The sequence below is a fragment of the Budorcas taxicolor genome, chromosome 5, assembly GCF_023091745.1.
Source record: "Budorcas taxicolor isolate Tak-1 chromosome 5, Takin1.1, whole genome shotgun sequence".
NCBI classification, from domain to species: Eukaryota; Metazoa; Chordata; class Mammalia; order Artiodactyla; family Bovidae; genus Budorcas; species Budorcas taxicolor.
In genome coordinates, this window is record NC_068914.1 from 146411352 (window position 1) to 146438144 (window position 26793).

Below are 26793 nucleotides of genomic sequence, written 5' to 3' on the forward strand. Positions count from 1 at the left end.
TCAGATCATTGGAATGGCTGAATACTGGGAACACATGTTTTAGCATTGGTTGGAGAAGTGAATTTCTCACTTAGCAGCCTAGGACCTACATACAGATCCAAGGACACTGTATAATATTTAGGCACTTAAACTTGAACATAGAGATATGCAGACCAGAAGCCACCCAGAGGGATGTGGGCTATGAGATGAGAGACCTAGCATCCAGACAAGCTTAGAAAGCTTTCATGGGACTTGTGGGGCTAATATTCTGACCAGTTTTCTCTCCCAGAAGCTAGTCCTCAAGTGACTTAGGTTAAGGAAAGTCCTGAGGCTGGATCCATGAGGGGATGCCAACCTGTAGATGAGTGACAGCTCCAGAGAAGAAATATAGACACTATTATTAATTCACATTTATGTCATCACATCTTGTCTTTCTGATACTTTTTGATGCCAAAAAAATTCCATGAATTCCTTCAGTGACCTCAGTGGGAAGGAAAATGAGTTAAGAAAACTCAGAGAGTCATAGAGAGAGAGTCCCAGCCATCTCTCTTGAAATCCTAGGATTTGCCAAAGAATCTTGGGGAGAGTGTGCTCTCAGTGGGAGTTTACCAGATAGCTGAGTTTCCACATCGTCTCCTATTAAAGGTTTTTTTCTCTCAAACAGGACTCATAGAAAATGCTAAGGGCTGATAATAATTGATTTTACTACTATCATTGTACTAATTCTAACCACAGAAAAATATGCATTCTTCTCAAGCACACATGGAATAGTCTCCAGGCTAAGTTACAAATAAGCCTTAACTAATTCAAAAATATTAAAATAATTCCAAGTATCTTACATGACCATAATGGAATGGAACTAAAATTCAGTAATGATCAGAAAACAGGAATTCATGAATATATAAAAATTAAACCACACACTCATATTTAAGATTGTTTTCCTATTACTATAAAGAATGGTATTTATATATAATTGCATTAAATCTATAGAGGACTTTGAGAAGTACAGGCATTTTAACAATACTAATTCTTGCAGCCCAGAAACACAAAATGACTTTCCATTGATCATATTGTCTTTAATTTCTTTCACGGGTGTTTTAGAATTCTAAAAGAAGATGGCGTGTTGCCAAAAAGAAAGAAGAAGAAGGAGGAGGAAATGAGCAAACAAGCCATAATTTGGAGAGTTCCAAGTTGAAAAAGCCTCAGTATGGATAACTATGCAAATATTTGTGGGAAACACTCGTTGAGTAGCTTATTAGCATACTACATCACCCCTCTGCTCCTCCCATCCACCACCTGAACTGCTATCCTTTCTCATTCCTCCCACTTCAGACAAGCAAACACCATTTTAAATGATACAGATGGATGGAAAAGAAAATCAGAAAGGATAGCTACTGCTGAAGTAGGGTGTAGGTGGGGTATAAGGCATGCAAGGTGGGATCAAGGAAGTTTTGAAACTAAAGGAGGAAAACCAAAATAAGAGTTCATCATTTGGTCATCAAAGGAACACATTTTGAACTGAATGAAGATAACCCAATGAAAAAACTTTATTTAATTCATCAAGGACAATTCCCTGAATTCTGGCTGTGTTCTGATTATTTACTTCTGAAGTTCTTCCTGGTAAAGGACTGCTTAGTGATGCCCAACATCCAACCAAACAATTATTAGAATTTCCAAAAGAGAGAAAGGTAACCCATAACACATTTTTTAAAAACAATCAGACAGAAAAAGAGACACCAGTGCATAGAACAGTATTTTGGACTCTGTGGGACAGGGCGAGGGTGGGATGATTTGGGAGAATGGCATTGAAACATGTATAATATCATATAAGAAACAAATTGCCAGTTCAGGTTCTATGCATGATACTCGATCCTCGGGTCTGGTGCACTGGGATGACCCAGAGGAATGGTATGGGGAGGGAGGAGGGTTCAGGATGGGGAACACGTGTATACCCGTGTGCGGATTCATGTTGATGTATGGCAAAACCAATAAAATATTGTGAAGTAATTAACCTCCAATTAAAATATATAAATTTATATTAAAAAATCGTTAAAGCAGCTTCAGAAATTACAGAAATGATTGAATTGGCTGAAGAGCTCCTTAAAAGCCTAATACCAATATGCTTAATGAAGCATAAAAATAAACAGGGAGAAAAACTAGGAAAAATAAACAAATGAGACTTCTGAAACTGAAAAATATAGTACTGGAATGAACAATTATTTGGATTAATTACACAAGAGACTAGACATTGCAGAATAAAAGAACTGGAAAGTAAAACACAGCAGTAGAGACTATCTAAACTGAACCAAAGAGAGTAAAAAGGCAGAGAAATATGAATGGAAACACAGTAGCATGTAGGATAATATAAAAATATATAAAATATGTGTATTTGGAGATTCAGATTAAGGGATGTGCAGAAAAATATTAGGAAAAGATAAATGACATTTTCCCAAAGTTACTGAAAACTGTAAACCCACTGATCCAAAAAGCTAAACAAACCCCAAACAAGATAATGAAACCATTCTCAGAAAACTTGACAATGTAATTACTGAAATTCATTGGTAAACAAACAAACAAAATATGTTAAGCCAGGGAAGTTTGACACATTATATACAGGGAACAAAAGGATAAGTATTACTTACTGACTTTTTGTTGGAGGCAATGAAAGTCAGATGACAATGTAAGAACATATTTAAAGTATTGGGATTGGGCATTTGTTACCCTAAAATTGAATCAGCTATGAAATTACTTTTTAAAACTGAATGAAAATTAAAATGATATACCCGTGGCAGATTCATGTTGATGTATAGCAAAACCAATACCATATTGTAAAGTAATTAACCTCCAATTAAAATAAATAAATTTATATTTAAAAAATAAAATGATTTCAGGTAAATGAGAGATGATAGAATTGGAGGCCACCAGACACACGCTACACAAAACTGCCTCAGGAAGTTCTTCAAGCTAAAGGGAGATGACAGCAGATGAAAACATGGATCCTCTCAAAGCTATAGAGACTGTGCTAAATGTTGATTCTCTATTAGAAGATTTAAGGCAAAAATATTAGCAGCAAACTATAAGATTCATAATAAATTTATAAATAGAATGTATGACAATGATAGCACCAATGACAAGAACAGGAATGTGGAAGAAAAGTATAGTGACTGACATTGCATGTTGTGACATAATATCATTTCAAGATGAAATGTAATTGAAGATTAATAATTCAACATTGGGCTTCCCAGGTGGTTCAGTGGTGAAGACGCCACCTGACAATGCAGGAGACGTGGGTTCAATCCGTGGTCTAGGAAAATCCCACATACCACAGAGCCACTAAGTGCGTGCACCACAACTAGTGAGCCTGTGCTCCAGAGCCCAGGGGCCACGCCTACTGAAACTTGTGCACCATAGAGCCTGTGCACTATAGCAAGAGAGGCCACCGCAATGAGAAAACTCATGCCTGCAACTAGACATTACCCTCTGATCTCCACAACTAGAGAAAAGCCCATGCAGCAGTAAAGACCCCGCCAGCAAAAAATAAAAATTACTTTAAACTAAAAAAAATTAAACATTATAATCACCTAAAAATCAGATGCGATTAATAAACCAATACAGTATTTAAATTGAAATATAATTTAAACTGGTAAAATATACTCAAAAATTAAAATAAAAACAAAGATATAACATATAGCAGCTGCTGCTGCTACTGCTGCAAAGTCACTTCAGTCGTTTCCGACTCTGTGCAACCCCATAGACGGCAGCCCACCAAGCTCCCCTGTCCCTGGATTCTCAAGGCAAGAACACTGGAGTGGGTTGCCATTTCCTTCTCCAATGCATAAATGCAAAAAGTGAAAGTGAATCTGCTCAGTTGTGTCTGACTCTTAGCGACCCCATGGACTGCAGCATACCAAGCTCCTCCATCCATGGGATTTTCCAGGCAAGAGTACTGGAGTGGGTTGCCATTTGCCTTCCGACAAATAGCAGGCAAGTACACTTAAATCCAATTGTGTCAATAATTACATTAAATGTGAATAATTTAAGCACTCCAAATAAAAAACAAGATAATCAGACCAGATAAAATAAGACACAACAATATACTATCTACAAACTTTCATGTGTTTAAATATAAACACAGAAACATACTAAAGAGGTAAAATTACATACCATGCAAACACAAATCAGTGAAAACTGTATATAATATCTAAATTAATATCATACAAAGTCAGACGATAAGACAAAGAATTCATTCAGAGAAAAAGAAACATTTTATGATAATAAAATACAAAAGAAATTATATAGTATTGAAACTGGTGGGTTAAAAATAAAGTGATGCTTAGAAGAAAATTTAGAACCTTGATGCTTCCTTGATGATTACGTTAGAATAAAAATAGAAACAGAAGGAAATGATCCAAGACTCCACCTCAAGAAACTACAAAAGCAACCACAATCATAACTGAAAAAGAGGAAAGAAATCTGAGCATAGAAATCAATTAAGAGGAAAGCAAATACACCATCAAGAAAATCAATACAGTCCATTAGTGATTCTCTTAAAAAGAACATTAACAGGGATAATCTTCTAGCAAACCAATTAAGAAAAAAGAGGGAACACATTAGCAGCACCAGTAACAAAAGGAGGAATATCATTGTAGATCTTCCCAACATATAAAGATATGAGATATGACCCAGCGTTACTAATTTGAAAATTTTTTGTAAAATGGGCCAAGTCCTTAAAAACACATTACTTGTGAAACACAACTCACCAAAATCTGATACAAAAAAAGAGAAAAATATGAGTAAACTTATTTGTTAAATAAACAGAATCCATATATTAAAAATTCTCCACTAAGAAAACTGCCAGCTACAAATGCTAGCACTTCCACAGAGCTCAGAAATGACTCCCACAGCAAAATAAAGGAAGAGAGGGAGGAAAGAATGGGGGCAGGGAGGAAGTGTGACACAGAGGCTGTGGTGAATGTACAAGCTGACCTCCATCTTTCCAACCCTCCCCTCCTGCAATCCTTGCATCTTCATCCCCTCACCATTCTGCACTTCAGTACTGTAGTCCCTGGTGGCTCAGAAGATAATCAAGACTCTGCCTGCAATGCAGGAGACCCGGGTTTGATCCCTGGGTGAGGAAGATCCCCCAGAGAAGGAAATGGCAACCCACTCCAGTATTCGTGCCTGGAGAATCCTATGGTCCATGGGGTCACAAAGAGTAGGACAGGACTGAAGCAACCTGGAACGCTTGCACCACAGTCCTTCACAATTTGTGTGTTCCCTCCCAGATCTTCCATGTGAATTCCATGAAATCTCCTTGTTATTTCAAACAAGCTTCTCTACATTCACCTCTGGTCATTATTTCCACTCTAGATTTATCCTAAACGATACTTCACTTCCAGCAATCCACTACTGAGGCTGAAATTTCTCTTCCATACCTGACTCCTAAGGTTGAGCAGAAGAAACTCCAAGAGTTTTGATTAAAATAATGAAAACACATGCTATTCTAATCTTATTTCTGCTATATCACCACCACTTTGACTTATCTTCACACCATTAAAATATGTCTGAAAATACAGAAAAAAACAGACCAGGAGGAGGAAACTAGTGACCAAAAGAGAAATAGGAGGAACCTGGAACCGTTCATAAAAATGTGAGAGTCTAAGTTAGAGCAATGGTAGTCAGAGTGTACAAACCACGATCAGGGTTTAAATATTAGTTCAGCCAGTTCAGTTCAGTTCAGTTCTGTCGGTCAGTCGTGTCAGACTCTTTGCGACCCTATGAATCACAGCATGCCAGGCCTCCCTGTCCATCACCAACTACTGGAGTTCACCCAAACTCACATCCATCGAGTCGGTGATGCCATCCAGCCATCTCATCCTCTGTCATCCCCTTCTCCTGACCCCAATCCCTTCCAGCATCAGAGTCTTTTCCAATGAGTCAACTCTTCACATGAGCTGGCCAAAGTATTGGAGTTTCAGCTTTAGCATCAGTCCTTCCAATGAACACCCAGGACTGGTCTCCTTTAGAATGGACAGGTTGGATCTCCTTGCAGTCCAAGGGACTCTCAAGAGTCTTCTCCAATACCACAGTTCAAAAGCATCAATTCTTTGGTGCTCTGCTTTCTTCACAGTCCAACTCTCACATCCATACATGACCACTGGAAAACCATAGCTTTGACTAGACGGACCTTTGTTAAATATCAGAGCACTTCCAAGTCTCTACTTCTAAGTATATCTTAACTGGAATTAATAACAAAACATCAGTTTTCTTAGGATAACATTGGGAGTTCTAATTTCACACAAAGTTTCAACATCACACACTCCATTTTCACTCAGATTCTGATTTATCAAAATACAGTAGAGACACCTGTAGTATTTCCACAAATTTATCTTCAGGTGGAACCATGATTATGACATTGTGACAGTAAGGAAGGTTACTTGAGATGCCAGAAAACAGGTTTGTTTAAAACAAAAGTTTCTAACTAACATTCAAATTCACCTTCAAAATAATTATTTTTAAAAAGAATGATAAAGAGAATGGAAGAAAACATTTTGAAGAGATGAATAGATTTATGACATAAGTGCTGTAGTGGTTTCACAAATGCATGCTTATCAAGCAGTCTTGTATGTAGGACATACCTCAATAAAGTACTTTTTAAAAAGGAAAATAATTGTTTCCTTAAGGGCATCAGCTAGAATCATCAAAGATCTGCTGAAGGTGAGATTAGAAAAGATCACTTTTCCAATGATCTTCCTGTACATAAACACCCAAGAGCTGATTGGCTGTGGCTGTTAAGGCCCTACTGCAGAGGTCTTCAGGGCTCTCCTGTCCCACCATCCCATTAGATGGGGTGATACTATCCTAAGTCCAGCCTTCTGCATTAGGGAATTCACTGTGATAACTGACAATATCTTCCTCCAGTCCAGTTGTTCTGATGTGATTAATAACCTGGACAGCCAATCTGCAATTGTGATAACAACTAGAAGCATCTCTGTCAAATGCTGTCAGCATCCATTCACACCCTGTGTTTCCTGCATCCACTTGGCTATAGATCAAACACACTTAGATAGCACTGAGTAATTCTTAGGAGTCACATCAGGTCCTCTTAGCTTCAATTCAGTTCAGTTCAGTTCCTCAGTCACGTCTGACTCTTTGTAACACCATGGACTGCAGCATGCCAGGCCTCCCTGTCCATCACCAACTCCCGGGGTTTACTCTAACTCATGTCTATTCAGTCGGTGATGCCATCCAACCACCTCATCCTGTCATCCCTTGTTCCTCCCACCTTCAATCTTTCCCAGCATCAGGGTCTTTTCCAATGAGTCCGTTCTTCACGTCAGGTGGCCAAAGTACTGGAGTTTCAGCTTCAGCATCAGTCCTTCCAATGAATGTGCAGGACTGATTTACTTTAGGAGGGACTCGTTGGATCTCCTTGCAGTCCAGGGGACTCTCAAGAGTCTTCTCCAACACCACAGTTCAAAAGCATCAATTCTTCGGTGCTCAGCTTTCTTTATAGTCCAACTCTCACATCCATACAGGACTACTGGGGAAACCATAGCTTTGACTAGACCAGTCTTTGTTGGCAAAGAAATGTCTCTGCTTTTTAATATGCTGTCTAGGTTGGTCATAGCCTTTCTTCCAAGCAGCAAGTGTCTTTTAATTTCACGGCTGCAGTCACCATCTGCAGTAATTTTGGAGCCAAAAAAAAAAAAAAAAGTTGTCACTATTTCCACTGTTTCCTCATCTATTTGCCAGGAAGTGATGGGACCAGATGCTATGATCTTAGTTTCTGAATGCTGAGTTTTAAGCCAACTTTTTCACTCTCCTCTTTCACTATCATCAAGAGGCTCTTTAGTTCTTGGCCTTTGGCCATAAGTGTGATGTCATCTGCATCTAAGGTTATTGATATTTCTCCCGACAATCTTGATTCCACCTTGTGCTTCATCCAGTCCAACATTTCTCATGATGTACTCTGCAAAGAAGTTAAATAAGCAGGGTGACAACATACAGCCTTGACGTACTCCACCGATTTGGAACCAATCTTTTGTTCCATGTCCAGTTCTAACTGTTGCTTCTTGACCTACATACAGATTTCTCAGGTTGCAGGTCAGATGGTCTGGTATTCTCATATCTGAAGAATTTTCCAGTTTGTTGTAATTCACACAGTTAAAGGCGTTGGCATAGTCAATAAAGTAGAAGTAGGTGTTTTTCTGGAACTCTTTTGCATTTTCAGTGATCAAACGGATGTTGGCAATTTGACCTCTGGTTCCTCTGTTCTTTCTAAATCCAGCTTGAACATCTGGAAGCTCACAGTTCATGGACCACAGCCTTGTCTAACTCAAGGAAACTATGAGCCATGCCATGTAGGGCCACCCAAGACAGGCGGGTCTTAGTGGAGAGTTCTGACAAGACATGGTCCACTGGAGAAGGACAGGGAAACCACTTCAGTCCTCTTGCCTTGAGAACCCCATGAACTCCTAGCTTCACTGCCTCTTATACGTGATGTGCTTCAGCTGCTGTGTTGTAAACCTCAAGACTGCATTTTCAGGCTCCCTCAACATCCCTGCAAATATGGTGTGAGCTCTCCATTCGATTCATCAGGTACACCAGTGTAATGAGATTTTCCCTGCCACAAGTCCCGTTTCTGGCCTCCTCTGACTGTGACCTATGGACATTTAAATGCACCACTGAATTTCTCTCAACCTTTTCCTTGTGTAACTGCACCATGACTTCGGGTATGGTCACTTGTCCATGGGTCTTCACATGCCCTTTTGAGGTCACCATTGCTTGGTTGAGGCTGTTCTATTGGCACATCACCCACATACCAACCTGATGGAGTGTGTGACTCTGACTTTTAGGACCAATGAGGATAATAAACCTTGTTGCCTACAACTCTCCTATGACATCCCCCTCCCACAACAATGTAGCCACACCTTACTGACCATATGCCAAAGAATACAGAACAATTACCATGCTGAGACTGTGTCACAGAGGTCAAATCCAGAAGCTGAATCTGTATAAAACTTTTGACCTCACCTCTCTGCTTCCTGTGACACATCACAAAGACCCTTCACCCAAGCATGTTCTAAAGGCTGTATCCATAATCTCGAGTCATTCTGGTGATAAGACAGAGGCTTTTCCTGCTAGAGACCCCCACGCAGACCACTCAGGACTTACCTGAGCAGACTACTCCAGCATCCCAGTCGTGGATAAAGCTATCATTACGATAGTCTTTAATATTAGAATGCCTACAGTCACTGACAGTTGACTCCACCCCTTCACATGAAGTATACAAAAGCCAAATGGGGCCAACTCCAGGTCCAAAATAAGCCTGTTTAGGAATACCAATGGCAGCTCCACACCCCAGCTGTCTGCACACTACAGATGCATCCTTCCAGCTCCAGTCCGTATCATCCACTGTGCCCCATTCTCCCTGGTGCTTCACTTCCACTCTCCCCTCACAGCGGTGGGCTCCATCCTTCAGCCTCAGCTCCAGAGCTGCAAAAGAGAGACACGACACGGAAAAGATTTAGGAGACTTAGAGTGGTACAATACTTAAAACATTAGCTCTCTGAGGAGCAAAACAGTGCATGGGGTATAGTATTTCCTGACCGTTGTAGTATAAACATTCCCACCATGGCCAACTCTAAGCCCCCAATGTGCCATCACTGAACACGGAGCAGGAAGGGAGGCACCAGGTGTTTCTCAGGCGCCTGTAGAACCAGCTCCAGGGACACCACCAAGGACAGGCCTTCAGAGACTCTGGTTGCTGCCCTCCCTGTAGATGCGCCCAAGGCTACTAGGGCCCAGCTTCCCCATCTCAGTTAAGCTCATGGCCTGGGAAACAGGGAGGAATCCTCCCTCTCCTTCCCTGTCCATAGGAAGACTCTCATCCAGCCTAGAAACAGAGGGCTGGGTAACAGGCTCTAAAATGTCTGGTTATTCCTGCCATCTGGTGTTCATCTCTTTGTGTAATTCCACACTCTGATGTACCTGTAGCATGCATGTAACAAATGGAATTTGACGAAAGTGATCAGATGTCACTTTAGTGATTAAGTCATAAGATGACTCTGGTTTCTGCACATAAAGAGGAGTTCATTAGTAGGAACATCATAGATGGAGACATTACCAGTGTTCAGTTCGGTTCAGTTCAGTTCAGTCGCTCAGTCATGTCTCTTTCTTTGAGACCCCATGGACTACAGTATGCCAGGCCTCCCTGTCCATCATCAACTCCCAGAGTTTACTCAGACTCATAACCATTCAGTCAGTGATGCCATGCAAGCATCTCATCCTCTGTTGTCCCCTTCTCTTCCCACCTTCAATCTTTCCCAGCATCAGAAGACTATTTTTTTTTAAAGAACTAACCAGATATTTTGTGATTCTCTGATAGCTCAGTTGGTAAAGAATCCACCTGCAATGCAGGAGACTGTGGTTCAATTTCTGCGTCGGGAATATCTGCTGAAGAAGGAATAGGCTCCCCACTCCAGTATTTTGGTCTTCTCTTGTGGCTCAGCTGGCAAAGAATCAGTCTGCAATACGGGAGACCTGGGTTTGATCCTTGGGTGGGGAACACCCCCTGGAGAAGGGAAAGACTACCCACTCCAGTAAGGCCTGGAGAATTCCATGGACTGTGTACCCATGGGGTCACAAAGAGTCAAGCATGACTGAGTGACTTTTACTTCTTCAATTCTTCAACCAGATATTTTGAAGCTGAATAATAAATGAATGGGCTTCCCAGGTGGCACTAGTGGTAAAGAACCTGTCTGCAAGTGCAGGAAATGTAAGAGACTCGGGTTCAATCCCTGGGTCCAGAAGATCCCCTGGAGGAGTGCACGGCAACCCACTTCAGTATTCTTACCTGGAGAATCCTGTGGACAGAGGAGCCTGGTGGGCTACAGTCCATAGGGTCACAAAGAGTCAGACATGACTGAGGCGACTTAACATACACAATACAATGAGCAAACTGAAGAATTCAACACAGAGACTCAACAACAGACTTGACCAAGGGAAAGAAAAAGAAAAAAGAATCAATGTGTTAGAAGGAAGATTAGTTGAAAGCATCCAAATCGAGGAGCCAAAAGAGAATGAAAGGAATATAGAAAGCCAGTGGGCACCATAAAGAGAAACAATGTACGGACTGGAGTCACAGCAGAAGTGAAAGAGAAAAGAATTAAGGTCTGAGGACTTCCTTGGTGGTGTAGTGGTTAAGAATCCACCTGCCAATGCAGGGGACATGGGTTCAATCCCGGTCCAGGAAGATGCCACATGCCGCAGAGCAGCTACGCCAGCGTGCCCCAGCTGCTGAAACGTGCGCACCCAGAGCCTGTGCTCTGCACCAAGAGAAGCCCCTGCAGTGAGAAGCCTGTGCACTGCAGTGAGGAGCAGCCTCTGCTCACCACAGCTAGAGAAAGCCCGCGGGCAGCAAGGAGACCTAGCACAGCCAAAAGTAAATAATTTAAACAGGAAGACGGCCCGTGAATTTCCAAACCTGGGGAAAGATCTGGACATCCTAGTTAAAGAAGCTAATAAGTCACCCCAAAATTTCAATCCCAAACCACCTTCTCCAAGACTCACAAAGTAAACTGTTCAAATGCAAAGGGAAAGAGAGAATTCTAAGTCTAAAGAGAAGAAAAAAGTTCTGTCACCCAAGAGGACTCCCATAAGGAGATCAGCGGATTTGTCAAAAGAAACCCTGCAGACCATGAGGAAGGATTGGTGACATTCTCCACCCTCACTCAGGGGAAAGCAGCTCCAGGGAGGGACAGGAGAGGGCACGGAGAAAGGGCTCCCTACAGAGTCACAGCAGATCCTGGGAGGGGAAAGGACCGTCCCAGGCCCCCAGCACATCAGGAAATGAGTCACAGGGACCAGGGCAGGGACTTGGGAACTTATACACGTGGGGCTACACATCAACTGATCTTTACAGACAGAGGGACAAGTCGTTCTTTGGAAGGACTGATGTGGAAGCTGAAACTCCAACACTTTGGCCACCTTATGTGAAGAGTTGACATGTCTGAAAAGACCCTGAAGCTGGGAAAGAGAGAAGGTGGGAGGAGAAGGGGACGACAGAGGATGAGATGGTTGGATGGCGTCACCGACTCAATGGACATGAGTTTGGGTAGACTCTGGGAGTTGGTGATAGACAGGGAGGCCTGGCGTGCTGCAGTCCATGGGATCACAGAGTCAGACACCAGTGAGCGACTGAACTGAACTGAACTGAACTGAACAGACAAGAGGGCCCCTCTCCTGGATGCGGGCTTCTCTGCTCCCTAATGACACCTGGTGGGAATAGGTGAGGCCAGCAGGCAGAGCCTCTCACAGAGCCCAGTGCTAGGCAGACATGGCAACAAGCAGAGGGGAGCCCGAGAGATGGGGGAGAGGAGCCAGAGAGAGGCAGGCAGGTGCACGATTATCTCTGATCCAGTTACATGCAGCGGCCGTGACACCCAGCCCTGTGGACACCCTGTGTGCTTCACAGACCAACGGACTCATCCCTGCTCAGCAGCTCGGTTCCACTCACAGAGACAGGCTCCACCTCCCCTCACACACACACACAGGCTCACACACTCCCCCCCATACACACACCCTCACACACCCTCACACACTCCTCACTCACCCTCACTCACCCACACTCACCCACACATACTCCTCACACACCTTAATACATCACTTGCACACTCCTCACACACTCCACAAACACATACACTCTTCACACCCACATACACCCTCACACACACACACCCTCACACACGCACAGCCTCACACACTTCTCACCTGCACACATACACACACATACACACACACAATCACGGAGCCTACAGGAGCACAGACACAGGAAACACAGGGACCCAGGGGCAGTGCTCACACACCAGGCATGTGGAGCGTGTGGGAACAGCCCAGAGTCCCCGCTGGGGTCAGTCACTAGGTCTTCCACACACTGGGAGCCACTGGGACTCCTAGAAGCTCCCTGAGAACAAGGAGACAGTGGAGGGGACTTAGGCTGACCCAGCTCGGTCCAGACAAAACCTCACTGCTCTGTAAAATCTGCCGCTATGACCAATGGACCCCCTCCCCAATAGGAGAGGGACCAATATTCACATCAGCATGGTTTTTGGTCAGAAACACTGAGGCTCAGCTCCAGAACTCCAGACACCTGCCTGCTGTGGACCCAGGACAGAGGGGTAGCTCTTACCTTGACCACCCACCACGGTGCCGAGGAGGAGGACACAGAGTCCCCACAGGGAGAGCCGTCTGCCCAGAGCCATCCTGACCCCATGTATTCAAGGTCACAGTCCCAGCTGCAGGATCAGCCTGCGAGGAGGCGTCAGGGTGCCGACCGGGGTCTATATAGACCACCCCTTAGACCCTCCCTCCTGAGAGCCAATAGCGACACCTCTCACCATTTCAGGCACTATCGGAGGCTGCATCTGCCACTTTCTGAAGCTCAGACACCAATGAGCTTCTGAATCTTCAACATCTCCTTATATGAACAACACGGTCCTTGACCTCCTGCTTCCATGGTCCTGAGAGCCGGGTCCCGTGGCCAGGACTGGGATAGAAAAGGTGCATCAAAAATCATGAGTGTTTTTCTTCTCCCCAGATCACCCTACTCGATATCTGAAGACTGTGAGATCTCACAGGGTCTGGGTGTGGGATCTGTTGACCCGTGGAGAATAACTTGTGTAGAATCAAGTATTGATCTTCCCCAGCACTGAGCTCAGGGTGGAAGCAGAGAACTACAAGAAGTCTATTTTTTTTTTAAGTTTTTAGCTTTTTAATTTGATGTATAGCATACATACAAAAAAGTGCCCAAAGCATAAATTTTCAGTTCAGTAAATTATTATAAGTTGAAAATCAATATGTGCATAGGTATGTGTATATATGCATATAAATGTTTTTGAGAAGCACAACTTGAAATATGAGTGTATTCATATATATGGAATTTAGAAAGATGGTAAAGATAACCCTGTATGCGAGACAGCAAAAGAGACACAGATGTATAGAACGGACTTTTGGACTCTGAGGGAGAGGGAGAGGGTGGGATGATTTGGGAGAAGGGCATTGAAACATGTATACTATTATGTGGGAAGCGAATCACCAGTCTATGTTCGATGCAGAGTGCAGGATGCTTGGGGCTGGTGCGCGGGGATGATCCAGAGGGGTGGTATGGGGTGGGAGGTGGGAGGGGGGCTCAGGGTTGGGAGATCATGTACACCCGTGGCAGATTCATGTCAATGTATGGCAAAACCAGTACAGTATTGTAAAGTAAAATAAAGTAAAAATAAAAATTTAAAAAAAAAACATAAAATAAAACATACACATAATGCAAAAAAATGAAAATAAAAAATGAAAACAGCTTAGTCTTGTTAATCTTTTAAAACTGTTTTTCTAGTGTTTATTTCTGCTCTTGTCTCTATTATTTCCTTCTTTTGGTTCACTTTGGGCTTAGTTTGCTCTTTTCCTAGTTTTTTGATGTGTGTAGCTATTTACTTGAAATATTTTTTCACCTATGTTAATATGTGTTTATCACTATAAAATTCCCTCTTAGAACTGCTTTTTACTACATCTCACAAGTTTTGGTATGTTCTGTTTCCATGTTCATTTGTTTCAAAATTTTTTTAATTTCCATTTTGATTCCTTCTTTGATTCATTGGTTGTTCAAGGGTATATTTTTTTAATATAAATTTATTTATTTAATTGGATGTTAATTATTTACAGTATTGTATTGGTTTTGCCATACATTGGCATGAATCCACCACGGGTACACACATGTTCCCAGTCCTGAGCCCCCCTCCCACCTCCCTCCCTGTACCATCCCTCTGGGTCGTCCCAGTGCACCGGCCCCAGGCATCCAGTGTCATGCATTGAACCTGGACTGGTGATTCATTTCATATATGATATTATACATGTTTCAATGCCATTCTAATAGCCAGGACATGGAAGCAACCTAGATGTCCATCAGCAGATGAATGGATAAGAAAGCTGTGGTACATATACACAATGGAGTATTACTCAGCCATTAAAAATAATACATTTGAATTAGTTCTAAAAAAAGAAAAAGAAGAAGAAATATGAGTGTGTTTATCAGGTCAGCAGAAAATGAGGACCAGGAGTACAGAAATTCACAGGTGACTGTGACGGCATGAAGTGAGACCCACCAAGTTGGGGGGATGAGATTGCAGGGTTTTCCCCCGTCTCAGAATGCTCTGGAGACTGGGTTCTGGAGCAAGTGCCTGCATGTTCAGTCGTGTCTGACTCTTTGCAACCCATGGACTGTAGCTCGCCAGCCTCCTCTGTCCAATGGACTTCCCAGGCAAGAATACTGGAGGGGGTTGCCATTTCCTTCTAAAGGGATCTTTCTGACTCAAGGATCCAATCTGCTTCTCCTGCATTGGCAGGCGGGTTCCCTATAGGGACATTCAGATGTGTTAAATCCCTTTCCCTTTATTGCATTTCATTTTATGTGAAGTATCTCTTTCAGCTAGTCACTAAATGATGCTGACAGAGAGAACGAGATTGCTCTTAAAGGAAACAAAGAGAAGGTAGGAGTCGTCAATCAACTCTAGCCCACCAAAATAGGAGCAGGGATCTCTAGAAGAAAACATGGGGCTTCACTGATGGCTCAGCAGGAAAGAATCTCCCCACAAAGCAAGAGACGTGGATTCGATCCCTGGGTCGGGAAGATCCCCTAGAGAAGGAAATGGCAACCCACTCCAGTATTCTTGCCTGGAGAATTCCGTGGACAGAATGGCCTGGCCAGCCACAGTCCAACATGTCTAAATGAGTTGGGCGCAACTAAGTGACTAAACAACGAAAACACGAAAATTCTACTTTAGAAAGACTAAAGATTTCTAAACTTCACATGTACCCTCTTTATATGCTGAGAGTATGGTTTGATAAGATTCAGGATACATTTGTATTTTAAACCATAACTAAAAAAGATGCAAAATATAATTTAAGGGAACAGCTCCAGAGAGATGGGGAAATAGAAATTCTGCTACATGATAGCTCCAGGCGCGGGGCAAAGAAGGGGTGAGTGAAGCAGAGAAGAGAAACGGGTTCATGCTACCTGAAACCACCAATGAACCCACCTCCTCTGTTCTGCATTTAAGAGGAAATGTGGTGGCAAGAATGGAAGCCCAGGTGGGTTGAGGGGACAGATCCAAGCAGAAGGGATGATGTCCAGTGTAGCCATTGCTGCCTTGTTCTGTTTCCACTCATCAGAGAAGCTCCCAGGTTCTCCCCTAGAACTACCCCAGGGATGAATAGAGAGACTGAAAAGGGCCATAAGGGATGCAAGACAGAGCTCCCCGATTGAAATTCAAGGTCACTAATGTGCTGCCCCCTTTCCTCATGGCCCCTCAGGCTCAAGATTCCCATGATGCAGCCCTGTGGTCCACACAAGCCCACCCTGAGGCCCCCTCTCCCTGACTCCGTCTTTTCAGCACAGATGTGGAAGGAAGCATCTGTGACACACAGGCCCCAGAGTCCCCACCGGAGCTCAGAGACAGCTTCAAGAGCCACCCACGGCCCCCCTTAAGGTCTCAGTAGGGCCAACACTGAGGGCAGCTGCAGGTTAGTCCACAGCCCTGCCACATCCCCCACCAGAGGGACCCCTCATCCCAGTCAGCAGATACAGCTACTCTGTCCCACCATGCCTGTCCTTCCTATTGAGACTTGGGAGAAAAGACAGTTGAACACATGCTTTTCTTCCTCTAAATAGGTTAATATTTACCCATTATTGATGCAAGAATCACTTCATTGTCATCTGGTCCTCTCACTCTCAAGCCCCATGACTGTACCTGACCCCATCTCCTTCTATATCTGGACCTTTAACAGATTAATCATAAAAACTGAATATAAATATCAAAATCAAAATTTAAACTCAGTTGCTGAAGTAAGACCAGGATCTGCTTAGTCACTTGGAATTGATGCTCTACTCCCTCTGGGCCCAGAGTCATCATTCCTTACCCAGTTATGGACTCCACGCCATCACCAGAAACCATCAGCCATACACCTAGAACACAGGACATGCTTCCTGGGGTCCAGTATCCCTCCCACAGGATGACACAGGGATGTGTTTAGTGAACCAGGTACACATGGTCTCAATTTGGGATGGAGATCTCACAGGTGAGATGCTGTTAGCAGCTCCAGACACTTTATAGAAAGAGGTGGGCTATAAGGAGTGGCAAACTCAGGGCTGGCAGCCTGTCCCCACAGCACCCTCTGCCCCAGAGCTGGGGGTGCAGGGTCAACATGGACCAACTCCCCCTTGGATGAAGCTACATCTTTCTGACACATAAAGAAATCTCAGTATCCAATCTCATCAAAGATTTGAAGGAGGAAAGTTTTAGGGAGGACCCTAACCCAGCTGTGTCCACAATGAACATGAGAGAGTGCAGTACAGGGGTCAGGAAAACAGGCTCGAGAGACAGACTGCCTGGTCTTGACTCACAGTTAAGCCACAGGCCAAGTGTGGGCCTTGAACAGGGTTCTTACACTCTCTGATTAGTAAAAGGACGGTTATGATCCCACCAAGATGACTGATTTTGGTGCGGATTAGGTGAGTTGGCATTAGCATGTGATCTGACAACACCAGTTAACAGTAGTACACGTGCTGATGCTGATGTGCTCAGTAGTGGCCAACACCTTGAGAACCCATGCAAGGTTCCTGTGTCCACGGAACTTTCCAGGCAATAGCAGTAGCGCATAGTAGTAGTATTATGTACTACTGTTAACCTGCTTTCCTGATGGCTCAGATGATAAAGAATCTCCCTGCAATGCAGGAGATCTGAGTTCGATCCCTGGGTCAGGGAGATTCTCTGGAGAAGGAAATGACACCCCAATTCGGTATTCTTTCCAGGGAAATCCCATGGACAGAGGAACCTGGAGGGGCCACAGTCCATGGAGTCACAATGAGTTGGTCACAGCTGAGTGACTAACACACACACATACACACACGTAGTAGTAATAGAGAAGCAGTGTTAGGGCATCTCCACCATCCCATCCCAGGAATCCCAGGACTCTAGAACAAGAATGCAGTTCTGTTACCTGGAGCCTTGACTGAGGCTGTCAGAGCTCTCCCAGGTATCACATGCTGTGATGGTCATTGGAGCCATTCAGAGTTGTGAGTCTTCCACACATCACTCCTTCTCTCTGTGCCCCACGTAACTGCTCAAGAACCTCAAGCTTACCATTGGTGAGCTTTTGTAAATTAAGTTGTTTACTTAATCATTTTACTTTATAAACTCAAATGTACTTGGTAAAACATTTTGTGTCTAATTCACCTCCACATCCCCAATGCTTGGCTAACTAAAAATCGTAATGATGTCTCTTGTATACCTGAATGAATGAATGTCAGCCTGGTATTTTACACAAATCATTTCAATCAAAAAGAAATCTTTTGAGAAATAATTTAACTTGTTGTGAGGATGTAACAGCACAATGCACCCTGCATCATTCGTTTTAATGATATTTCAATACTATTAAATGGTGTGAGCTATATACGGTTCACTTCAACACCTTTCTGCAATGAATGCAGTAAATTGCAATAACTAGAAACAACCTAGCCCCAGTACAAGAGCAGTGCTGAGAGAGGCAGCTCTAAACATGGATGAACGCTGCAAATTTCTCTCTATATCTGAAGATAAAGAAGACAAACCACCAAACACTGACAGGTGAGGACCATGAAGCCTCCTGTTCTGGTCTTAATCAGATGTGGCCAAGTGGTCAGGATGTTTATGAATTTATCGTTTGGCACATTTTCAATTCAAACCACACAACTGTAACAGGAAGCAATTTTGTTATAAAAAATGTGAACAGCTTCTGTTTGAATTAGAAGTGCAGAAGTAAAAAGCAGAAAAAAAATCTTGTTCTTTTACTGAGGCTAACTATTTGTCCTTATGGATTCTAAAGCAATACAACATGTAGCATTATTATTCCCAAATCACCATGAGAATATGGTGGTTTCAGAGGTTCAGTAATCTCTTTGCTAGGAAAGTTAATAATTAAACCTGCTTGCTTGAGGAAAATTTCCTCAGGACCAATCAGAGTGACTAAAATACTAAATATTTTTTAATTAAAAAAGAGGCATACAACTCTAACGGAAAATTATTAATGGAGTTGTTATACCAAAGCATTGGAGACCTGCCTCACCATCTGTGTTCCTTGCATGGATGGGACTAAGCTTCGTAAAGACTCCTTTACCAAAGACCACTTCATCACCAGAGCATGAAGGAAGCAAGGTTATGAGCTGGTGATGTCCAGCCCATCACCTCTGTTCAGCCCTTTACGGTCTATAACCAGAAACATCGAAGAGTGTGGCACTGAATTGGCCTCATTCATTCCTCCATAGTGCAACATCAGATACCCAGAGACAAGAGCAGATCAAAGATAATAAATCAAAGACAAGCAGATTCTAAGTGGAGCACATGATGACCAAGGACCCTTCCCTGCTGCTGTTGGAAAGGAAGAAGCCCTCCGACCCCAGACATCATCTGTGGGAGGAGAGACAAGAAGGTGCCTCCGTAAATAGAGAAAAATCAGTCGGAGCAGGGAGCTTGAACTAGAAATGACAAAACAATTATTACAATGAACCCGAGCTAAGTTGAGGGACAAATTTTAAATGGGAGAGTCTGTGTTAACTTTATGGAACTTTCAGTCCACACAAACATCCCTTGCTAGTGCACAAGATGAAATCAGTGATAAAAAGAGTATATTACATTTATGTATATTTGAATTCTAGAGGGCACGTTTTTAAGCCCACTACAGAAAGAAAACTCATAAATCTTCTCATTTTTAAATGCACTCTAATTTCCCCAGCTCAAAATTACCACTGTGCCTATTTAATCTATAAAATCTTGCCCACTGTCTTTAAAGTGGGGGCTTCTTGAGAGCAAGTATTGTGTCTTACTCTTCAATATCTCTTTAAAGTCAAGTAAAGACATAGAAAGATCTTAACAGGGTTATCGTTACCAGATTCATGTTGATGTATGGCAAAACCAATAGAATATTGTAAAGTAATTAACCTCCAATTAAAATAAATAAATTTATATTTTAAAAAATAAAAAAAAGAAAGAGCTTAACAAATAGTGGATAAATAAAGAAATGAATGCATGAACAAATGCTGAAAACCACCCTGAGTTAATAATACTGAGCGGGAAAGGGATAGGGGAGACACGAATCCGACTAATCCCACTCGGCACAGACTGAAGTGGAGTAAGGAGTCAGAGACACACCAGCCAAAGGAACCAGATAGAAAACGCCTTCTTCAAATCTCACTCTGGGGAGGGTCCAATCACATTTAATTTCTGCACAAAGCTGTAGCTCAGAAACTTCACCAAGGCAAGAAAAAAACTGACAGCATTGCTACCAAGGATGTGGCATTGACAATAATACTCATCAAATATCTGTTTTTCTAGCTCCCAGTGACTCATTCTGGCCAATGAAACGTGGGTGGTGCCACACGTGTCTCTTCCGAGTGGAGACATGAAAACCCCGTGTGACTCCCTAGCCTCTCTCTTTTCTGCCCCAGAAGCTGTGTGTTCCCAGTGGTGCACACGCCAGCTGATGCTGCCTCGCTGACCACGATGCGTGTGTAGGTTGGTGATGCATGTGTGTACGCATGTGTGTGTTGCCTCTGCGATTTGGGCGTCAGTTGTTTCAGTAGCAGAACGGAGTCTATTCTGACAGATCCAAAGGGGAAGGAAGACTTGAAAAAAAGACAGAGGCTGTCACATGAATCAGGTACTTTCCTGGATCTCCTCTTCCTCTGTGTCTTCATCCCAAGATACTCCCTCGGGTGGTCAGCTTGCATCCTCTCTTGGCCTGGTTGGTTCTCAGTCACCATTTCTGGTTGACCAACAGCTAGATCTAAGTCCCGTTTAAGAGCACCAGCCCCTGGTGCATCTCCTGTTCCCTTTTCATCACTCTGTGCTGACAGTCAGGCTCACGTTCCCAAACATGTCTCTTAGCATCTCGACCTTCATCCTTACACAGCTCTCCTTTGCTCGAGTTAGTCAGCTCATCATATTTTTACTTTCCACCAATCCTGTACTAATGAAAAGGCAGCATGTACTTTCTAAACCTCTTCAGTTTCTTCTTGATTTCCTGAACAAACCTGATTCCTGGATGTAGTACTCTATGTAGTTAATTAATCTCTTCACCTTTGGGTAAGAAATAATTTTTCTGAATTTTCTTCCCCTCAACTGAAGAAAATGGCACATTCAAAGCCTATCTCTTTGTGACCATGTTACCGAAAGGTATGTGTGTGGGGTCTGGCTGCTCACTGCTTAAAAGCCAGTAAACAGGTCAGGTTGGTGGAAAAGAAAGTTTGCTTTATTTCATATGCTGGCAACTGGCAGGAGCAGTGGCAGACATCTGTTCAAAGGCCAATGTTCACCCCCCATGACAAGCAGGCGGTGAGAGTTTTATAGACAAAGTGGGAGGGGGGTTACATGCAGAAATAGTACAGTCATCTTCACATTGGTCATGAGTGGTCTGATGAGTGTCATCTTGGTTACTTTCAGTTCAGTTCAGTCACTCAGTAGTGTCTGACTCTTTGCTACCCCATGGACTACAGCACACCAGGCTTCCCTGTCCATCACCAACTCTTGGAACGTGCTCAAACTCATGTCCATTGAGTTGGTGATGCCATCCAAAACACCCATGGGTTGTTTTAGGTACAGTTAATCTTTAGTGCTGGGGTGGACTTGTTCCCATGTCTTTGTGGTCAGTTCTCAGAACTGTGGATGCTCAAGTCCTGAGTACAGTGTGGTCATCACATAGTCACTGCTCCACCTGGTGTTCTGTATCTATAAGAAGCTCCAGGACATGGCTCAGAATATCATCCATAACCCTTGAGAAAGAACTAAAGGTCCTTACTGTGCTTAATGACTAATTTATTATTATTTGGTCTCCTCTGAATGTTTTCCTTTGCTTCCACGTTTCTCGCTTTTCCAATTAAACGTATTCTTTGACTGAAGTTTCCCACAGGCAAAAGGCAGGCAGAAGACACGGTGAGGGGCAAGGATCATAGAGTCCTCTCAGTTTCAACCACAGCCCTAGGGCCCCTTTGGGACTTGGAAGGGGCTGGTGCAAGGAGAAGCTCTGAAGAACACGCTTCATTAACTTCATTATTAATCCACTTCTGCTCAAAGCTGATGTAATTACCAACTGCAGAGCTATTGAGTTCTTGTGGGTGGTGATTCTTAAACCACTGAAACCTAAGGTTAGTGCCTCTGAGGTGGCACTCAGCGTTCAAAGCCTGAGTGATTGCTCAGACTCAAAGTCTATGAACAGAGGCTCTGTCACATGTGGAGCTTTGGTGCAGCTGAGTCCTGCCCGCAGACCAGCCTAAGAACACTGGAAATACAGCAAAATGTCTTCCTCCTTTAACATCAAAGACTCTGTGAACAGATCTCTTTTCCTTGTCATCGAATGCTACCCAATCTGGGCATGCTAACCAAGGTGCATGCAGTCTGCAGGCATTGTCTGAGGCCTTGCCAGGGCCCAGGATTGAAGTGAGGCCTGTGCCTGTGTATAAGTTCTGTATCTCCCCTCTCTATAACTTAATAGATGCTCAGCTAATATTTATTGAATGGCTGAATGGCATTGTACTAAATGTTGAAGAGAAATTGTCTTAAATATAAAGAAATGTTTCTGAGAACATCACTTAGCTAATTTTTTTGTTTTAAAGGCATATGTTTCTTGCAATTAGCAAGGCAAGATTTGATTTTCAGAAACAAGCAGCTTATCACCAACAAATATGTCACAACGAACGCTGCAAATCTCTATCTCTGAGGATACACAAGACAAACCACAAAGTACCTACATGTGGCTTCTTAATAAGTCTTAATCAACACCAACTGAGGAGACAGGATATTCATATGGCTTATCATTGGCAGTTTTTTCATTAAAATCACACAGCAATGTCACAGGAAGAAAATTTGCGATTAAAAAAGTACAGCTGCACCATCGATATGACATAAGGAAGGAGATGAGGGGCCAAAAGATTTCTTTGCCTTAAAATAACAGACAGCTTAATTAGTCTTTCACTTTTTGAAGGAGAGTCCTCTTGGGCTGATCTTGAAAGATGATGTGGAGACCAGGACAACTCAACTGTTCTGCACAACAGTTAGAACTGTGAACTGATAATTTTGGATAATGTTGCTCTTTGAGTCCCGTCTTGTTACTTTCTGTGAATCTACTGTAGGTTTTTACATTTTTGTTGCCACATGGCTCACATAAAACATTTTAGAGGGACAACAGTATATACTACACTGATAACAAGTTAATTCCAATTACATGCAAAAGCTCTACCTTTTTATCCCCTTCTACCCATTTTGTTTTTGATGTCAATTTACCTCTCTCTATATTGTGTATCCACTAACAAAATATTTTTTCTTTATAGTTATTTTAATACTTTAGACTGAAGCTAACTGGTTAGCACACTACCATATTAATGATGAATTTAATTCAGTATTTACGTATACAAGTCTGTTGCATATTTCTATTTCTTTCATATAAAAATCAGCATCCTTCACTTAGTTTGAAGAATTGCCCTCAGCAATATTGTAATACAAACCTAATGTTGGTGAATTCCCTCAACTGTTATTTCCCTCAACAGGATATTCATGATATGACTTTATATCGGGAAAGTCTTTATATTGTCTTCATTTATGAAAAACAACTTTCCTGAGAAAATTATTCTTGGTTTGTAGGGTGTTTGGGTTTTTTTTGGTTTTTTTTTTTTTTTCCCATAAGATTGAATATATCATCCTTTCTCTCCTGGACTGTCAGGTTTCTACTCAGAAGTCCACTGATATTTTTAAGGGAATTTCTTTTTTGTGAGCATTTACTCTTCTCTTGCTGCTTACAGAATTCTCTCTTTTTCTTGATTACAAGTAATGTGTCTTGGGGATGATCATTTTGAATGACCTCTGAGGAGTGACCTATTAGCTACATGAACTTGGATGTCTAAATCTCATCAGATTTGGGACTTTTCTGGTATTATTTCTTGAAGTACAATCTCTGTACCTTTCTCCCTCTCTTCTCCTTCTGGGACTCCATTAATGTGCAGGTTATTTCTGTAAATGTTGCCCCATAGTTCGCACAGGTTCTTTCACACTTGTTCATTCCTCTTTTCCTTTGTCCCCTGGCTGGGTCATCTCAATGGTCCTGGCTTCTGAGTTACTGGGTCTTCTCCTGTTGTTGATGCTCTAGGTAGCATTTTTCATTTTGTTGCATTTCATTCATTGTAGCCTTAAGCAACTGATCCAACCAGTCCATCCTAAAGGAAATCAGTCCTGAATATTCATTGGAAGGACTGATGCTGAAGCTGAAACTCCAGTATTTTGACAACCTCATGCAAAAAACTGACTCATTAGTAAAGACCCTAATGCTGTGAAAGATTGAGGGCAGGAGGAGAAGGGGACCACAGGGGATGAAATGGTTGGATGATGGCATCACCGACTCAATGGACATGAGTCTGGGCAAGCTCTAGAAGTTGGTGATGGACAGGAAAGCCTGGCGTGCTGCAGTCCATGGGGTCGCAGAGTTGGACATGACTGAACCACTGAACTGAACTGAATCTTAAGCATCTGAATTTCTGTTTGGTTCATTTTTCTGTTTTGTTCCTTCTGTTATCCTCTTTGCCTTACTGCAAAGCTTGAGGGATCTCAGTTCCCCTACTGGCATTGAATCCAGACCACAGTAGCAAATGCATCGAATCCTAACCACGAAACCATCAGCAAACTCTCTGTTTACTTCCTTTTTTATGATTTCTATCTCTGTTAAAAAAAAATCTGAATTTCTTCTGTGAAGTAACACCCTAGCTCAACAATTACTGAGCTTGAGCTCTAGGACCCGCAAATCATGAATAGGAGGCAATGCTGCAACCCCTGAAGCCTGGATGCCTAGAACCTGTTCACAATAAGAGAAGCCCTCACATAGAGAAACCTGCTTGCTGCATTTAGAGAAAGCCCATGTGCAGCAACAAAGACTCAGTGCAACCAAAAATTAAAAACAATTATAATGATGATAATTTTTTTTAATCTTATTTTCTTCATATAGTGTCTTCCTGAATTTAATCGTTTATTTGTGTTTTCTTGGAGTTCACTGAGCTTCTTGCATGTGTGCCTTATTTCATCATATGTCATCTATTTCGTCACTTCCCAAGTGAATAGCCATGTGAGCTGCCCTGGAAGAAGCCCTGGGCATTTTCCCATCCCCAAGCACAGCCTAGAACTATGAAGAGTGCAAGCGTGAATGTAGGTTGGAGCCCTAGAAACCATCCAGAGTCATCAACCAAGTAACTGTGTGGATCCAGCTCACAATCAGGCCAGCACTCTCAGGTTTTATATTAGTTCAGCAGCTTCTCCACATGTCCACAATGGAATTGGCCAGGTGGGGGAGGGGGGGCAGTGCAGCAGGGGTGGCAGAAGTAGTGCTGTGTAAACGTAATCTTTACTTTGCCACGTCTTCATGAGAGCTCTCTCTACCCTGAGGAGTCACAGCAGGATCACAATTACATTTTCAGTAGTAACCAGATTGAAGCAACCTTGAAACAATCTTGAAATATCTGAAGAATAGATGTTTTCAAAGAAGCCCCTTGGTCTGAAATTCTTCCTCTAAGAGATCAGTCATGTCAGATGCCTCCATCCATATCTCTGAAACATAAATAGCCAAATGTTCCTGATCTTTCTATCTACATCCATTCCTCTGGATTCCCTCTGCCTAGGTCTCCACTTTCTTGCCCTCTTGTCCCACCTGAATACAGGGTGTGGGTGAGCACCAAGTTGCCTTCCATCAACTTGAAGATGTATATGAACTGATATAATTAACTTCGAAGGAGAGATCCTTGGAGAGACAAGAAATAGCAGCATCCTGAAGAAACAGTAGGAAGAGATGGAGAAGAAGGAATGGATTCATAAGGACTGGATAATCAAATAGACATGGGAGATGAGCAAAGAGGTGTTTGTAAAGGAATAAATGAGAGATGAGAAAAGAAGAGGCAGTTATGTACAGTTAGAATTTTAATTGGCCTGTGAATATTGAGGCAGGATAAGGAAAGCTGTATCCATTCTTTCCCACCAGCCAACCTTCCACTTTGAAGCTCACACCCAGTCTGGTGTTCAAGAACAAGTTACAAACTCAGAGATGTTTAGAATTGTTATTTTTTCCCCCCATGAGTTCCTCTTGTTAGGAAGGGGTGTGTGAATGTAGACCAAGTTTACATCCTTTTCTAAATAAGAGTGACCTGGAGCACTTGTGATCATGCCCTCATTAGCCTCTAAGACAGGTGAGAAAGCAGGTGAGCTCACTCATCTTGCATTTCCTTTGAGGAAGATGGCATTTGAGGACCATTTGCCATGGAACTTGCTAAATTAACAGCACAGCAAAAGGTTAATTTATTCAGAATATTTCATTTTGAGCAATTTTCATATGACACAATTACAGGTCAGCACTACTCTGTTGAAATACAGGCGATTAGAATATCTGAGGCTTCATTTCATATTTGATACAGCATCACGAGAAAGTCACTGGGGATGTTCCCAGTGCACTGAGTTCAACATCATCGTACCCAGCGTCCCCTTTCTTTCCCTGGAGCAGCCAGAGGCTCTCTTCTCCTTCCCCAGGATCAGCAGCCTCTCTGGAGAAGTTCAGACAAGAGCCTGAAATAGAAAGGAGAAGTTTGATTTGAACTGAAACATGAGGATGGGACAGAACCCTCTGGTGGAAAGGAGTCAAGCAAGTGCTTATGACAAAGCATCCCTGGGACCCAGGTGTGGGGAGGGAGGCTCAGGCTATTTCACA

The 26793-nt window shown here is 42.7% G+C and overlaps 2 protein-coding genes across 2 annotated transcripts in view; both read right to left on the bottom strand.

Moving 5' to 3' along the window:
• Positions 1 to 13244, bottom strand: part of LOC128048724 (antigen WC1.1-like) — a 59497-nt gene extending 46253 nt beyond the window's left edge. Inside the window, exons 1-2 of the mRNA XM_052641150.1 lie at positions 13172 to 13244; positions 9157 to 9477 (exon numbers count right to left, since the gene is read on the bottom strand). Of these exons, the coding sequence (XP_052497110.1) occupies positions 9157 to 9477; positions 13172 to 13244 (394 nt within the window). The remainder of the gene's footprint in view (positions 1 to 9156; positions 9478 to 13171) is intronic.
• Positions 13245 to 26505: 13261 nt separating this feature from the next.
• Positions 26506 to 26793, bottom strand: part of LOC128048726 (antigen WC1.1-like) — a 60144-nt gene continuing 59856 nt past the window's right edge. Inside the window, exon 20 of the mRNA XM_052641151.1 lies at positions 26506 to 26651. Within this exon, the coding sequence (XP_052497111.1) occupies positions 26506 to 26651 (146 nt within the window). The remainder of the gene's footprint in view (positions 26652 to 26793) is intronic.